This window comes from Python bivittatus, unplaced genomic scaffold (genome assembly GCF_059951505.1).
Source record: "Python bivittatus isolate LINGU-HERP-01145 unplaced genomic scaffold, Pbiv_v1 ctg000730_np1212, whole genome shotgun sequence".
Taxonomy (NCBI): Eukaryota; Metazoa; Chordata; class Lepidosauria; order Squamata; family Pythonidae; genus Python; species Python bivittatus.
This window is the reverse complement of record NW_028277109.1, coordinates 1,996,301-2,014,534: the sequence shown is the minus strand read 5'-3', so window position 1 is coordinate 2,014,534 and position 18,234 is coordinate 1,996,301. Positions and strand designations below refer to the sequence as shown.

The following is an 18,234-nucleotide window of genomic DNA, read 5'->3' as shown; positions in this document are numbered from 1 at the left end:
AGAGCAGCAGCTCTTCGCCAAAATGTAGGAAGTGCCATCTCCCTGGCTGAACCACTCAATTCTTTGCCAATTGTCTCCCCTATTTACCGTGTCATCTCTCCTTAATGCTCCCAGAGTGAAGTCTAATTTCTCCTCAACATCTTGTAGCATCTCTAATTACACTCTCCAACCTTTTTGTTTCCATACAGGATACACAACCACTGTATTTCATCCTGTTCTCTTTCATTTGAGCAGTACCTTAATGGACGGCATGACACAAAAGAAAACTAAGTCAAGGATTAAGAAAAGTATAGCCAAGGAGCAAAGCACGTCTGGGCAATTTATCAGCGAAAGGGAGCAGTACCTGCAGAAGGAATATGCCACCCTGACAGAGCATATCAAGACATATTCAGATCGAGTGGATCACTTTCAGGATGAAAATGAATTCCTGGACAAGGAAGCCCAGGAGATCCGAGAAAACAACAAAGCTTACCTTGCCTATTTAGCCAAACGCACCCTCTGGTGCCAGAATGCCATCATTACCTTAAATGACCAGAACCGTTCAGATCTGGCATATGTCCTAAAGCAGAAGGATGAGCTAACTTCTCAGTACACAGACAAAGAGAAAGAGGTAAGGAGCCAGCTGATTGAGATGGAGACCAAGTACTCCCTCATGAACAAGGAAATTGATGAATTGAGGCCCTTCAAGGAGCTGCAGTCAGAGCAGCTAGCCCATATCCGGGAACTGGAGAAAGTCCTGCTGGTCATGAAAATCCACCATTCAGAACAAATGCACAAGGTTAAGAGCCAATTTCTGCAACAGAAGGCAGAATATGAAATGGAGTCCCAGCAGAGAGTCCAAGCTTTGGCCAAAAAGGCTGAGAAAGAGGCCGTGCGCAGTCTAATCCAACACACCAAGCAGATAAAAGCTGAAAATTGGAGACTGCGCAATGAGCTGATGAACCTCATCAAGAGAGCCCAGGGCCTAAAAGCCATTGTGCATCAGCTCCAGGAGCAGAACGAACAGCTTCTTCGGGAGCTCCAGTATGGTAAAGATCTGGCCCATATGCATCGCTGGCTAACTCAACAAAAGCGATCAAGGTGCAAGACCGGTCTGTCCACTAGGACTAAGCTGGGAGTTGCTCTCCAACCACTCATGAACAAAAGCCCAGAATCTCCTACAAGTATCCAAGTGGCAGCAGAAAAACAATCAACAACTCAGAAGACCAGTGTGGGAGAAACCATTATGCTCCCTGGCACAAAGTTCCCATAGCACACACAGCCTGCATGAAAGGCTTTAATGGAAGCAGCACGAAGGCTGGCTTAGCCCTGTCATGACGTTCCGAAGCAGCCTTAGCACCACCTCCCTGGTTAAGAAGATGATGAGGTAGCAACTCTTCTAGGATTTTTCTGTCTTAGAAAACAGTAGTAACAAGCGCATTTTACTTTTCACTTTCACAGCTAAGAAGGTGGGTCAAAGAAAAATAAAAATAAAGGAAGAATTCTGAAAACCACTGTATATCATTCATGACTGGGTTAGATGGTCTAATTCATGCAATCAGACATCAGCAGAGGGGTAAAAAAAGTCAAGATGGTGGGTGCAATACTATTTTTTTGTGTTGGGAAGAATAATTTGTGCACTGTAGAATGTGGGAGCCTTACAGAAATGGGGCCTCTTAAATCACTCAGTTAAAAGTCATTTAAAATAGTAGTCTTCACCAGATTTACTACCAAGGAGGAGGCGATGGCAGTGTGGCAAAGATCCCTCTTACCAAAACAGCATGACTAAGCATTCTGCAGGACTTGGATCCAGGCATTCTGAGGAAAAGAACCCTAAGAACATAGGACAGTTCTGCCACTGTCCTTTCCCAGTGAAATTCACTATCTGCACTACCCAGTTTATGTAGCTCCACCTGATAAGATCAGCAGTCTTTTTAAAAAGGGACTTCGACCTGGCCAAAAGAGCAGTTCCTGACCTCTAGGATTAAGGGATGGGTTGAAGTAATGTCAGCAAAACAGCAAATCCAATTCACAAAGAGCGAGCTCAAGTTGCAAAAAGTTTGCCTCCTTCTCAAACAACTGTAACAGGGCAAAATAGCACAAAATGGAATTATAAATGCACTTGGAGAAATACATTAAATGAACTGTTGAATAATTGCTTAATAGACCATCCTGACAATTATTTATAACCCTTAATTTGTTGGGAAGCTTTAAATTTGTGTAGATAAACTAAAAAGGGAAATCAGGGAATTATTAAATATTTAAACAAAAATAAATGTGTTGAAATTTGGAGTTAAGAGAAAGGAATTATATGTATAGTATTTAGATGCTATAAAAGGAAAAGTATTATCTTTAAAACAAAAGTATTATGAGTCTGGTGGTAAATCTTCAAATCTCTTAGTTAAAAAGCTGAAAAGCAATAATGTAATAACATAAAAGCTTTGAGGCAACCTTATCATGGAAATATTTGAAAGAATTCAAAGAACATTGCAAAATACTATGCAACATTTTATTCTAATCTGTATGTATCTAAATAAGTGGATAACGCTAAGATTGAGCTTTATTTAAAACATATCCAAATCACATTCATCCCAGCAAACTCTTAAATGATTAAAAATCTTAAATAAATTACCTGGACCAGGTGAACTTCAACCCATAGTTTTCAATAAAAGATAGTTTTCAATAAAATAATGTTAGAGTAAATTATTCAGCTTCAGCATTTTGTCATCTCAGTAGTTATAGCAGGAACAGAAATGCCTGAAACATGGAAATCATCTATAAGAATTCCACAACCTAAAACCATAAAGATCACAAATATCCGAAATCTTTCACATAACAAGACAAATATGAGTAGCTTACAACTTCAAAAGCAAGAAAGCAATAATAGGAAGAGCATAGAAGAAGCAGGCAAGTATTTCACAAAGAAAAACCTCTTCAGCACCCAGCCTGCTGCAAGGACCCGAGGAGAATAGCCGGGTTTCCACTGTCATCAGGGCAGGAGCCGCATGGATCTCTGCGAGGAACCTCATTTCAGAGGATAGGCACTGCTACAGAGAAGGCATGTTTCTTAGGCCTCAATAGATGGCACCGTTTAGTCAAAAGGACCTGAAGTGTACTCACTCTGCCCAATCTTAGGGGATGGGCAGGAACAACTAGCCATGCTGCCAAATTCTGAGGTCTGGTATCATTCCCCCCACAATGGGTAAAAAGCACCCTAGGCATCCAGAAAGCTGTTGGCACCTGCCAAAATCAGACATCCAACCCTAACTCTGGGGGGGGGGGTGGAGCATGTATGAGGTTCACGATGGGGTCTTAGTCAGGTCCAAGCCCAGACGGGCCACCAGGTGACAGGGCAATTGTCACACCAAGCTGTAAGCCTGCCCTCAGCAGGTCTTCTCATAGTACCCCAGTCTCTTAGGGTCTGTTATCTGTTCCTCTATAACTGTCTGGTTTGATTCCGCAACCAAGCAGGACAGACTCAGACTCCAACGGATAGTTAAGTCTGCAGAAAGGATCATTGCAACCCGCCTGCCTTCTATAGAAGAACTGTATACTGTGAGGGTCAAAAGGAGGGCAGAGAGGATATCTGCAGACTCTTCCCATCCTGGATATAATCTATTCCAACTTCTTCCTTCAGGACGGCACTACAGAGCACCATATGTTAAAACATCTAGACATCGGAATAGTTTTTTCCCTTGTGCCATTGCTCTGTTAAATACTATATGATTTGATATGTATTGGACAGTGGCTTCTCCTTTTGGAAAAGTTATTTTACTGGGCAGTGTTATTGTTACTGTTTATTAATTTTCTGTTGTTATCCAAATGCACCGTTGATCTTGCTGTTTGTCACCGAAGACAAATTCCTTGCATATATTTTATACTTGGTCATTAAAGTATTTTGTATCTTTGTATCTTCAACAGCCTCCATGACAACTCCTTGGCCCTTCGTCTGTGCCAGTCAGGCTGAGCATGCTGGTCCCAGATTCACCGCCTCTGTCTCCCTCTCCGGAGATACTCACATGGGCCTCCAGGACTTCCAAGGCGCTACTGTGGGCTTCACAAGCTACCCAGCTGTCAGTAAGTGCCGTACTGGCCATTTGTGACACACACAATCACACCCTTATTAGCCAAACAAACACGCAAGCAACCAAACAATTAAATCAAGACTATAACATTTTAATGTCTATTTTAGCCAACAGATTAAAACAAATATTATAAAAAATGCCTAAAAGGTCAAGCTGGCTTTATGCCTGTTAAGCGTTTATAAGATCCGATTGGCAGATTACAATATAGTAAATTTCTATAAAGCTCAGTGTAAGTCCAGCTACTTGTTTTCTGGATATTTAATCAAGCTTATGATAACATGAACTGAATTTGTTAATCCTATTCAAAGCAGTTGTGCTAAAGAAAAAAGGGGATCCAGAAATGATTTTTAAGTGGGACTCCAGGTTTGTTTCTTTGGGGTTTGCTTTTGGGGGGAGGTGTTTGGGTTATGGGGTATAGTTGTGGGGTACAGTTAGCCCTCAGTCAGTGAGGGGTACTGGGGAGCCAGTATGGCACTTACTGACACCCTCTAAATCTTGAAAACTCCTGGAACTGCTGCATCCTCAGGCAAACTCAGGGGAAAGGCTAGCCAGGGATGTCAGTGGCAGGTCCCTGAATGACCCACTGAATACTGGGGCCGGCACCAGTGGAGTTTATGGAGCCAGCATAGCCAGCAAAGTCATTGTAGCTGTCAGAGTCTACTTGAAGCCAGTAGATCCTGCCTGTTGCCATCAGGAAGTAACTGGAGCACATCTTGCATTGCAGTAGCGTGGATAGCTAGTGGGGTGAAGCTGGTAGCTGGTAAGGCAAAGCAGGTAGCTGGCATGACTTTGATGTGGCTGATGATCATTCAGGCTCCTCTGTTCTCTGCAATACTCCACAGTTGCTTGACTTGGGGGATGGAAGATGATGACCTGGACCCCTGGGGTGTTTTTTGCCGGGGGGGGGAACAGACTTGGAGGAGCAAGAGGATTCCAGCACAAGATGGATAGCACCAAGCTGAGGAGCACTTAGTTCATCCAGAGGCCTCCTTGTTCAGTCTAGATGTCTACAATGCCTTCAGCCTGTCCATGCTGAGCTTGGGCCTTTGTCCCACTGGGTTACCTCCCAGGACTTAGGTGGCAGTGTCTCCCTCACCTACCCAACTACTCAGGACTGTGGGATTCTTCTCACTGGTGAGAGGTGGGAGATGTAAATGTGGTCTGCCTGGGTTCTGGTGTAGTTCTGGTGTGGGGACCGGTATCTGAACCCATATCAGTTGGGTTTCAGGCCAGGTGTGAGGGTTCTGTTTTCCAAGGACTGGACACACCAAAGTGCAGAAGATAATTGTGCACAATGCTTTATTGTGACACACACCTTCCCAACAATATGCTGTTGCTCTGGGTTAATTCCACCTCCTAGGCTTTGCACGTTGATGTAGCCATGTAAATAAGTCTTTGATGCTCAGTCCTTAAAACAAATAAATGCCTTAAAGTGGCATACAACCTTTACCTCCCTCCAAAAGTTCTTGCACTTGTTGGCATTAAGTGTTGCCTCAGCATGGTTGCTCCTATTCTAGTTGCTGCTGAGCACCTAAGCCAAGCTCCAGGAAGGAATCACACCACAATGGTCTGCTTACCATTGTCAGGTTCGGTCAGCACGGGGCTTCAGGGAAGCACGGGGCTGCAGGGAAGCACGGGGCTGCAGGGAAGCTCGCAGCCAGACCACGCGGAATCCACCAGCGGTAGCTAGCGGGGAAAAGAGGAACTGAAAGCGCCGCTAATTAACGGGCCACCTGCGCCCAGCCAAACAGGAAAACCGCAGCGGAAGCTTTTAACTATAAACTGATAACGGCGCGAGCCAGCAATGAACGGGGCTGCAGGCAGCGAAACAAGATCGCAACGCAGCACAGAACCCGCGGGCTTGCACGTAACGGAGAGGAACCAACCCAGCCGGAGGGGGACTGTCAATCAAGGACAATGGACCCTGACCGATCCTGCCATCATGAACAATCAAGGGGGATTATTGGGGGCCCATAATCCGCAGCTGCAACGTGATCGCGGGGCGGGAAAAAAGCGCGGGAAGGGGGGAATATAACAAGTGATGCAATTGTACCAAGCCAGTCCTGGCTTTGCTTGTGACTACTACGTTACGCATGAGTAAACCTTCTTTGTGAACCACACGTGTCACGAGAGTTTCTCTGTCGAACGGGGCAAACCTTACAACCATAGCTTGTGGTCTTGGCAGTTGATTGACAGCCCTCTTGCCTGCCTGTAATGGTTGTAAATGCCCAGACATCGCCTCCTGCTTCCTTGTATGCTTGCTGTCTTCTCCTTATTGCCTTTTCTTCTATTCACCCATGCACACTCTGTGCCAGCTCTCCCTTTTGTAGGCTAAGGGCCTGGGTGGGGTGAGGCTGCCTGCGGATGCTGGTATGGTCCTGAAAATGTGTGTGGGCTCAATTAGCTGGCACGCTGGGGCAGATGCTTGTGAGTGTGCTGTTTCTTTCAGCAAGCTGGGGTCAGGTTGGGGGACGATGAACGAGCCCATCTCCTCTCAGATTTCTGAGACTGTAAATGTTTACAGCCCTTTGGGGAAAGGGGTGATCTAAGCCTAGCCTTGCAGAAGTGGGGGTGGGAAGCATTTCTGCCTGGCCGCAGCTGCTTCTCCCCAGATTCACTTCCTCACACCAGGTCAGTATGGAGACTGCATTAGTCAAGCTTGCTGATGGCCTTTGGCAGAGCTGGGATGGGATGATGCATCCACCCTGATACTCCTTGATCTCTCAAGAGCTTTCAGTGGTACACAGTACACTTCAGGACTGACTGGGAGATTGGGAGTTGGGGGCACTGGGTTACAGTGGTTCTTCTCTTTTTTCAGTGACCAGTTCCAACTGATGTTGACGAGGGAAGAAGTCACTCCCTCAGCCCCTTGCTTATGTGATTCAGGGCTTGATCCTCTCCTCTTCAGTACGCTGATGATACCCAGTTGTATATCTCTATCATGGGCCAGCCAAGAGATGCATCACTGTCCTAGTGTCTGGAGGCTGTGTGGGTATGAATGAGGAGGAACAGACTCAGGCTCAGCCCTGCCTGGACTGAGTGTCTGTTTATTTTAAGGCCTCCTGTATCTGGAGGTTTTCCATCTTCAGTCTTAAATGACATTGCACTTCCCCATTTGAGACTGATGTACAATCTGGGAGTTGTCTTGAGTTCAGAACTCTTGCTCAAAGAGCAAGATACAGCTGGGGCCAAGAATACCCTTGCATAGATTCATCTGGTGTGCCAGTTGCACCCATTCTTGGATCAGGAGATATTCTAGACAATCACTCATGCCCTAGTCACATCACAGTTGGATATTGCAATACGCTTTGCATGGGTTGTCCTTGAAGATAACTTGGAAGCTACAGCTGATCCAGAATGCTGCAGTGTGGGCAGTGTTGGGCATGCCTTGGATGCCCATGTGATACCATTGCTCCATGAAGTGCACTGATTGCCAGTGAGCTTCTGTGTGCAATTAAAGATGCTAGTTAACCACCTGTAAAACCTTTCATGACATAGGACCAGGTTATTTGAGGGGCTCCCTATCTCCCATGGTTTATACCCATACAGTAAGCGTTGGTTTGCTTCAGGTTCCCTCAATTAAACAATGCCTTCTATTGGAACCCAGAAAGCACATCTTATCTGACACAGCACGTGTCCTCTGGAATTATATCCCCTAGAGACCTGGGTAGCTGTTACCCTGATGATGTTCCAGAAGTCTAAAAACTTGGCTTGTTTATTTATTTATTTGATTTCTATAACTGCCAAAAAAATACATCATTAACATGACAGTATGGCCATAAACCATGCCATGCATTGTTACACCGATCTGTTGAAACCTTGATGTACCTTATTAGTGCTTATTACATTTGTGGTGTGATTACAAGTGGGATAATTGCCAACTGGAGCAATATGACTAGCTTTGGTTTGATTGGTGTAATTTTGACCAAAACATAATGAGGTTACAGGAAAATGAAAGCAGGCCCTCAATGTGTAAATTGATCCAGTGTAGTTTGGTCGGAAATACCCAGTAGATCTGGTGTTATTTACTGAAACATGGTCAGCTCCTGTTCCATCCAAGTTGCCCTGAGTGTGGTTGTAAGTAGGCCATATAGTAAAATTAAAAGGTATGACCCTCCTTCCTCCTTCAGTGAGTAAAGGCAAACGCATGCAACAGTTGGTGGAATTTAGAACTCATGAGCAATTGTTCTTTAGCCCCATGTAACATCCTGCCATCCTTGGACATTCCAGGGACGTAGTGTCCAGCACTTACAAAACCCCAAACCCATAAGAATAAAACAACATTTTCATACTATTACCCCTGGCCTGGGTATAATCGTTCTGAGGAAGGCCATCCCCATATTTTTACCTGTCCTTGGATATCGGAGTCAGTAACTTTGAGAACTGAGGGCGCTCACCACAAAACCTTTGGTTCGCCTGTATTTGGGTCTCCTAATCGGATAGGGGTCAGGCTTGACTTCAAGTTGAGGCTTCACACTGCCATCCATGCACTTGCTTCTTTGACTAAAAATTTTAAATCCTCTACTGTTTCAATTGTCTACTGTTGGTTGTCACCCTCTCTCAGTGGAGTGACAGGTTCCTCTGTCTTCTTTACCCCAGTGTGGCGAATCCAAGACTTTACCCCTTCAAGCTTTAGAGAAGGGTGGGTGCTCAGCCATCCTCGATAAGGCCCTTCCCCCTTAACTTGGGCTGCAATGGTTCCTCCTTCCACACTCTCAACAGACCCAGTCTCTAGGTTTAAAGGTATGGACTTCTGCATCCAAAGGCAACAGTTGGTGAGTCTGAGTTCACTTGTAAAGAGAAGTCAAGACAAAAAACAGACATGCCAAATACTTTTTCAAAAAGTTCAGTTTCAGTTACAGACATTTGAATGCCGTTCACCACTGATGAGGTCACTGAAAAGGGTTTGCCAGACAAAATCTAACTTATCCCTGGGACTGACTCCAATGCTCAGAAAGACTCGAGGAGAAGCCTCTGGTCATTTGCTCAAATGTCTTCTTTAAGGTCTGGTTGACATGCTCAGCCTGGCCACTAGATGGCAATCTCGATCTCCAAGAGGCGTGCAGCTTCCGATGAATGGTTAAAGTCTGGGCTTTTCCCCTTTGAAGAACCAAATCCTAGGCTATTATCTGACCCAAAGTTCACTTGCCATGCCCTGCCACGTCCTGATCCTCCAGGCGGGGCACCAGGGGATGCCTTTTACTGGGGAAGTAATTCCCCGTACCCAGCTTGTCCCAAGAAATTCAACAAGAAAATGGTGCACTTTGTAGGTGCTCGATCATTTTCAGCACACAGCAATAAATCAACACATTAAATCACCATTCCATTTGAGCCCTCAGGTCTGCTGCTAAAGCATTTCCAAATAGAGTAGGACTGTTCTTGTTAGGATTCTCCCATTCAAGAACAAAAAATCTCAAGGCTTTCTGGAGTCAGAGGAATGCAAAAAAGGCATCATTTAAATCAAAGGTTATGAATCAGGCGGAAATTCCTGGAATTTTAATCAATAGGTTGTATGCCAGCAAGAGGAGGTGGAGACAACCACCTCATTAATTGCCCTTAGACTGGCAATCCACATTCCTGGTGGCAAACCTTTTTTTGCTTCCAAGTATAATCTTTGAAAAAAAAATGCAGCTAGCTTGCACAGCTTGCTCCTGTGCCATCAAAATGACTCACTCCAAACTCAGCTCTCCGCTCTCATTCTGCATAACAGTTCTCTCCCAAGCAATCCGAGTGGGCATTCAGGCACCCTCACAACTGGCTGACGAATTAACCTCTTCTCTCCCAGAACAAGATCCATTGATGAAGGAGAAGCTCTAATTAGCCTTTTCCCATTGATCCAACAATGGGGGCATTTTTAGTCTCCCCCGACTCTTCATTTTACCCAGGGGCTCAGAGGGGGAAACAGGAACTGCGGATCCCTCCAGCCTCCTTTCTGAATCACTTGCATTCCCTGTCACCCATTGACATCAATCGGGATTTTCCTCCCTCTTTCCTTCAAAACGCTTTCTGGACATCCCTCTTCACCCCAACTGGAGCCTCTCTTCTGGGTTTGTCCCGCCAGCACTTCCGTCCTTCCTGATCCCCTCTGATCACTCCCACAAGCAAGGAGCCTGTAACTTCCTTGCTCTCTTCTTTCCTCTACTTTACATGCTATTTCCACCAACTGTGAAATAGACATAGGCGCAACCTCTTCAGTTCAGGGGTGCTCAGTCCCATCGTTCTTTGGAAACTCAAGTCCAAGTCCAAGTCGTCGTAAATTCGCTCCAAAAAGCATCCCATTGTCCTCATCTCGTAAAACTAAACAAACATGCCAAACAGCTGTCCCATCTCCAGCCATTAGTTTCGGAGGTGGGGAGGGGAGGTGAGAACCACTACATTCACTCATCCCCCCCTTCCCTTTCCCTTTCCCTTTTTCCTGAGCCTCCTAACTCTTTGTCAGTGATGGGTCATCCTTGGCCGAGGATTTACAAATTGCTTGTTAGCTGGATAAAGTGGAGGAGCCAAAGGAATTAAATTGTCCTTCACAGGTTTCTTGCTTTTTAAAACCTTAGGCAAACCTTCTTTTGCCTTTTGAAACATTAATAATACAATCAACTTGCACTTTTATCTCATTTCTCTTTCTTTTTTCTCCACAAAAACACCAACATTTCAACTGACACTCATCCCATTTGCTCATTTGTCAACAAAAAAAACACAATTGCAAAATAGTCTCACACAAACTGCCCTCCCTCCCGCAAGGGAGTTCAACACAGACCACCAAGAAAAAGAAGATTTCACAAACCCTAAAGGCAGCTATTTTCAGAGCTCTCAAGTCTATACCATGGCCAGGCATTTTCACAATAAAACTTTAACCGGTCTTTTCTTAGGGGATCCTCTCCTCCTAAGTCCCCTCCTCCTAACCAAGTTTTTTCATCCCATTTTCCCGTTGTTGTTGTTGTTTACTTTAGAAAATAACATTAATTGTGGTATAGTGTTTTAATCTATGGATCCTTCAGCCAGCCACTTCCAGCTTATACCATAGTTAGACACTTTCACACAAACATATTAGCTGACTTTTGGTTAAGGGGTTGCCACCCTCCCATTCCTTGAAGTTTGATAACACGCATCCAAAGGAAGTCTCTTTATGTTCCCTGCCCTGTCCCAACCCTATTTCTTTCATTTGCCACCTGATTCCACCCAAGACCCTAGTACAATGCCTATGTCACTGGGTTCAGCTTATAGTCACTCACACTCTTTCGTAACTTGCTTGGGATTTCAAACACACACCATTCAACTGAATCATTTTCCAATACCAAATGGAGTCCAGCCACTCCGGACCTCCTGCTTGGGCACCCGTGCACTATATCCCAACCTTGGCACACACTCCCCAGGCATCTACGGGCTCTATCCCAACCTCGATGCCCAATCAAGGACTCAGCTGGATGAAGGTTTAACCTGGGCAAGGATACTCACCCCTTCCAATGTATTCAAAGGCACTGGGATGTCAGCAAACCCCATACCAAACTGTCAGTTGAAGTTCCCTTTTCAGAGATTTCCAAAGTTGCCGTTGCACTTTTAAGACCAGAGGAATCCTCTCCCCTGAGTCTCCTGGTTTCAACCCCAGTCAAAATCACTTGTGTGTCCTGCCACCCTGAGTTTGTCTGGTTCCGGGTTCATTGAACCTGGCGTGCAATGCCCAATTAACATGCAAGGTGGAAATCTCTTTTAATTGCTTTATTCTACAGATTAAAAGGCACTTGGAAATTGGCTTTCAAAGCAAGCACAGAGGTTCATTCTAAGGCATTGATCAGAAAATCATGACATCATAGGTTAATACAATTTCACTGGTAAACACAGTTAAAACACTCCTAAGAACGTGGGTACTAATGCCCAAAAGGTGGGCATTTGTTGCTAAGGGAAATATGAGCTAAGCTAACCAGTCCCTTATGTATTCTCTGCGGGAGAGCTTTTACTGCCTTCACGGTGACTCCACTTGCTACCTTCAATTAATTATCTACTCAGCAACTTAGTGAAGGTCAATTCTAGGGCTCTACATAATGCTTCTTTATTCCAAAGTCCCCTATTCCATTAAGCCAACAGCTCAAAAGGAGTCTGAGACACATGGTCCAGATAATCCAGCCCGGGGCCCAGCCCAGGGCAGCCCAGTCCTCCACTAAAGTGGGTCAAAAAAGTCCAGGTAAAAACTGATGCCACCAAATGAAACATACCTCCACACCAATAACTACATACAAAACCATCCAAAAACCACAGAGCCCTGACTACACAGCCACCATTCTTTCCACCATCTTAAACAAAAAACAAAAAAATTAAAGCCTGGCCAATTTAAGGCCTGGCCAAAAGAAGAAAAAAAATATTCAGGAGTTCATTTATTGTTCAAAACCACAAACTCTGTCTAAAAGTTTGTTGCATAAACAGCATTGCATAGGACAGGATATACCCAACCTCTGGCTGAATTACTGGCTTTATTATTAATTTGCAATAAGGATGCCCAAAAGGTAGACTTATAAAATATATAAATAATACATTTCATAGGTACTCCCAAGGTAGCAACTGAGGGGATGGAAGGCTCTGGGAAGACTGGGAGCAGGTGTCAGCCCACTAGGTACAGCAGACCAGAAAATCATCTCCACAGGCAAACTAGAACTATACTAAGATAGGCTATACTAACAGAATCTTGCAAGCCTGATTGTGCTTTATCTCCTCTCCTTATTTCCCAGTAACTGGGGAGGAGCCAGCCTAAGTCGCTTCCAATGCTGTCTTGCTTCCCAGGAATTAAAGAATGTTTCTGCCCTCTTTGCTTATGACACGGTTCTTGCATATTTCCCTCAAGGTCACCTCCCTTACGCCCCACACTGAGACAGCTGGTGAGATATGCAGCACTGAGTCATCAGCAACAGCTGAGGGGAAGGAGGGAGAGAAGGTCCAAGGAAGGTGGCAGGTAGGTAGGGGAGACACCGATCTATGTGATGGTTGAAGAAAGAAAAGGTGCTAGGTCTGTGGGAGGTAGGCGGCCTGGTACAATATGCCACTCTGAGACATCAGTGGCAGCTGAGGGAGGAAGGGTGCTAGGAAGATGGGGGATAAGCAGTCTGAGGGACATGCCATGCTGGAAACTGTGGGGGGGAAAGTAGGGCCACCTGCACTAGCCTTGTCTTTGCATCTTATTTGGAACTGGGTTTGTCTGAAACCTGGAACCACCAAAGCACTTAGAGTTTCCTTTCTGTTGAATCATGGCTGAACTGAAATAATTTATCAGAATTTCCAGAACAGAATAGTTTGTTCAGATTAAATAAAAGCATTTTCCCTCATCTTGTGCCCTTTCCTAGTATTCTACCTATAAGAAACAATTCTCAGCAACAGTTCCTAATATATATATTTTTTTAACATACAAATTACAGTTACAGAGGGCTCTGAAGAACATGGATTGTCTCAATCCATGGCTGCTTAGATTCAGACCTGGCCATAGGACAGAAATTGAATTAGTCAGTCACGGATGTTCTGTGGATGGACTTGGATGGACTGGATTGATTGATTTTTAGTAAAAGGCTGCCCATCCTACCAATGCAACTCTGGGTGACTAACAAAAATTAAAATACAATATAAATGCAATATACTGTATATATATATAGCCATTCCCAGCCAACTAACACAAAGTGGATTCTAAAAACATCATTCTCAATAGTGTGGGCTTAATTACTCTCATGGCCCCTATGCCTGGGAAAACAACCAGATCTTCTAGGCTTTCCAAAAGGAGCAGAGTCAAAGCCAGCAGAACCTCAGGCACTTGGGAGGTGCCTACTGATCCAGGAAGGAGCGCAATTGGTGCCCAATATGAAGCTGTGCAAATGCTCCCCTGACCATAGCTGCTACTTGCTCTTTGAACAAGAGCCATGGATAGCAGGAGGGCAACTATCTTTGTCCTCCTAGATGTCTCAGACATCTCTGATATTGTTAATCACAGTATTCTTCTGGAATTGGAAGCACCATTGTACATTGGTTCTGTTCCTACCTAAGTGGGTGGTCACACTGTTGTGACTAGGGAAGGGGGCAGAAAGCAGGCCTTCAGATGCTCCATCAAGGGGTGCCACAGGGCTTGGTCCTCTCCCCTATTCAATATCAACAGGAAGCTGCGGAAAGAGATCATGCATCAGTTTGGGGTGAGTTATCATCCACATGTTGACAATGCCCATTGATTCACCTCCATCTTGCCAAATAACATATGCAGTAAATATACTGACCTAATGTAATGAGCTGTGAGAATAACCCTGAGGAAGAGGAAGAAAAGCCTCAGCCAAGGCAATAGTCAGATAAGAGAAATCTGACCCCAAAGTAGGAATGGAATCCAAGAAAGCGTCTCAGACTTGACCTTCCCTAGTTCCCTAGGCAGGGAGGGGGGAAGCACATTCAAAGCCGCAAGTTTCTGTTACTGTAACTCTGTAATAAAAATAGTTTTAGTATTCATGACTTTGGTGTTCACCTCTGGTCTGCCTCGAAGGGCTGACACTCGGTGGCTGGAGGTGTCCAGTCCTAGACTGGGAGAAACAGGGCCAGACCCAACCCAAGCAACATGGAGTAGCTATCAGTTCAGAAGCACACTGTTTCCAGATTACACTGCATTTGACTCTCAGTGGGATTGTGCTGTTCCAGACAGGGCAGGCTCACAATCTGGGGAACGCCACAATTAACAAGAGCCAGCGTGGGTTTATCATGAACAATTGATACCAAACTAACCTTGTTGTTGTTGTTCATTCGTTAAGTCGTGTCCGACTCTTCATGACCCCATGAACCATATTGCACCAGGCCTTCTTGTCCTTCACTGCCTCCCTGAGTTTGCTCAGTTTCATGCTCATTGCTTCAGTGATGCTATCTAACCATCTCATCCTCTGCCGTCCTCTTCTCCTTTTGCCTTCAATCTTTCCCAGCATCAGGGTCTTTTCCAAAACTCCTCTCTTCGCATTAGGTGACCAAAGTTTCTGAGCTTGAGCTTCATTATCAGTCCTTCCAATGAACAATCAGGGTTGATTTCCTTTAAGATTGACTGGTTTGACCTCCTAGCAGTCCAGGGGACTCGTAAGAGTCTTCTCCAGCACCACACTTCAAAGGCATCAACTCTTCGGCGCTCAGCCTTCTTTATGGTCCAGCTCTCACAGCCATACGTTACTACTGGAAAAACCATAGCTTTGACTATGCGGCTCTTTGTCGGCAAGGTGACGTCTCTGCTTTTTAATATGCTATCTAGGCTTGCCATGGCTTTCCTCCCAAGGAGCAAGCGTCTTTTAATTTCATGGCTGCAATCTCCGTCTGCGGTGATCTTGGAGCCCAAATAAATGAAGTCTGTTACTGCTTCCATTTCTACCCCTTCTATTTGCCAGGAATTGATGGGTTCAGATGCCATGATCTTAGTTTTTTTAATGTTGAGTTTCAAGCCAGCTTTCACACTCTCCTCTTTCACCCTCATCAAGAGGCTCTTTAGTTCTTCTTCACTTTCTGCCATTAGGGTGGTATCGTCTGCATATCTGAGGTTATTGATGATTCTCCCTGCAATCTTAATTCCGGCTTGTGATTCTTCCAACCCAGCATTTCTCATGATGCATTGTGCATATAAGTTAAATAAGCAGGGTGACAGTATACAGCCTTGTCGTACTCCTTTCCCTATTTTGAACCACTCGGTTGTTCCGTGACCGGTTCTAACTGTTGCTTCTTGGCCCGCATACAGATTTCTCAGGAGACATATAAGATGGTCTGGTACCCCCATTTCTTTAAGAATTTGCCACAGTTTGTTGTGATCCACACAATCAAAGGCTTTTGCATAGTCAATGAAGCAGAAGTAGATGTTTTTCTGGAACTCTTGTGCTTTTTCCATGATCCAGCAAATGTTGGCAATTTGATCTCTAGTTCCTCTGCCTCTTCGAAACCCAGCTTGTACATCCGGTAGTTCTCGGTTCACGTACTGCTGAAGCCTAGCTTGTAGGATTTTGAGCATAACCTTGCTAGCATGTGAAATGAGTGCAATTGTGCAATAGTTTGAGCATTCTTTGGCATTGCCCTTCTTTGGAATTGGAACATAAACTGACCTTTTCCAATCCCGTGGCCACTGTTGTGTTTTCCAAACTTGCTGGCATATTGAGTGCAGCACTTTAACAGCATCATCTTTTAGTATTTTAAATAACTCAGCTGGAATACTGTCATCTCCACTAGCTTTGTTGTTAGCAATGCTTCCTAAGGCCCACTTGACTTCACTCTCTAGGATGTCTGGCTCAAGGTCAGTGACCACACCAGCATGGACATCAGGGACATTAAGATCTTTCTTGTATAGTTCTTCTGTGTATTCTTGCCACCTCTTCTTAATCTCTTCTGCTTCTGTTAAGTCCCTGCCTTTTTTGTCCTTTATCATGCTAATCGTTGCACTAAACGTTCCTTTGATATCTCCAATTTTCTTGAAGAGATCTCTAGTCTTCCCCATTCTATTGTCTTCCTCGATTTCTTTGCATTGTCCATTTAAGAAGGCCTTCTTATCTCTCCTTGCTATTCTCTGGAAATCTGCATTCAGTTGCTTATATCTTTCCCTTTCAACCTTGCTTTTCACATTCCTTCTTTCCACAGCTATTTGTAATGCCTCATCAGACAGCCATTTTGCTTTCTTGCATTTCTTTTTCTTTGGGATGGTTTTAGTTGCTGCCTCCTGTACAATGTTACGGACCTCCGTCCATAGTTCTTCAGGCACTCTGTCTACCAAATCTAATCCTTTAAATCTATTCATCACCTTCACTGTGTACTCACAAGGAATATGATCTAAGTCATACTTGAGTGGTCTAGTGGTTTTCCCTACATTCTTCAATTTAAGCCTAAATTTTGCAGTAAGAAGCTCATGATCTGAGCCACAGTCAGCTCCTGGTCTTGTTTTTGCTGTCTGTATAGAGCTTCTCCATCTTTGGCTGCAAAGTATATAATCAATCTGGTTTCGGTATTGACCATCTGGTGATGTCCATGTGTAGAGTCGTCTCTTGTGTTGTTGGAAAAGAGTGTTTGCTATGACTAGCTTGTTCTCTTGACAGAACTCTATTAGCCTTTGCCCTGCTTCATTTTGTGCTCCAAGGCCAAACTTGCCTGTTATTCCAGTTACTCCTTGACTTCCTACTTTAGCATTCCAATCCCCTATGATGAAAAGGACATCTTTTTTTGGTGCTAGTTCTAGAAGGTGTTGTAGGTCTTCATAGAACTGGTCAACTTCAGCTTCTTCGGCATTAGTGGTTGGGGCATAGACTTGGATTACTGTGATGTTGAATGGGTTGCCTTGGATACGCGCTGAGATCATTCTGTTGTTTTTGAGGTTGTACCCCATTACTGCCTTTCCCACTCTCTTATTGACTATGAGTGCAACTCCATTTCTTCTAAGGGTTTCTTGCCCACAGTAGTAAATATAATGGTCACCTGAATTAAATTCACCCATTCCCATCCATTTCAATTCGCTGATTCCCAAGATGTCGACGTTCAATCTTGTCATCTCATGTTTGACCACATCCAGCTTGCCTTGGTTCATAGATCTTACATTCCAGGTACCTAGACAATATTGTTCTTTACAGCATCGGACCTTCTTTTCACTTCCAGATGCATCCACAGCTGAACGTCCTTTCGGCTTTGGCCCAGCCGCTTCACTCTTTCTGGAGCTACTTGGAAATGCCCTCCGCTCTTCCCCAGTAGCATATTGGACACCTTCCGACCTGAGGGGCTCATCTTCCGGCGTCATATCTTTTAGCCTTTTGACATTGTCCATGGGGTTTTCTTGGCAAGGATACCGGAGTGGGTTGCCATTTCCTTCTCCAGTGGACCACATTTTGTCAGAACTCTCTGTCATGACCTGTCCGGCTTGGGTGGCCCTGCACGGTATAGCTCATGGCTTCACTGAGTTACGCAAGCCCCTTCGCCACGACAAGGCAGTGATCCATGAAGGGGAAAACTAACCTTACCTTCTTTTTTTTTTTTAACCATAACTAGCTTAACAGTTCAATGGAATGGCATGCACACACCTCATCCAACTCACCGACCTTATCGATGTCATCGATAAGGATGTTACATAGCACAGGGCCCAGAACAGAGCCCCTTGGCACTCCACTTGATTCTTCCCTCCAAGCTGAAGCCATTAATGAACACTCGCTGGGTGTGGTCATTC

The 18,234-nt window shown here is 44.7% G+C and overlaps 1 protein-coding gene across 1 annotated transcript; it reads left to right on the top strand.

Moving 5' to 3' along the window:
* Positions 1 to 250: 250 nt before the first annotated feature.
* Positions 251 to 1,252, top strand: LOC103064667 (coiled-coil domain-containing protein 166-like). The gene has a single exon (XM_007444925.1). The coding sequence runs from the start codon at positions 251 to 253 to the stop codon at positions 1,250 to 1,252; it is 1,002 nt and encodes a 333-aa protein (XP_007444987.1).
* The last annotated feature ends 16,982 nt before the right edge of the window (positions 1,253 to 18,234 follow it).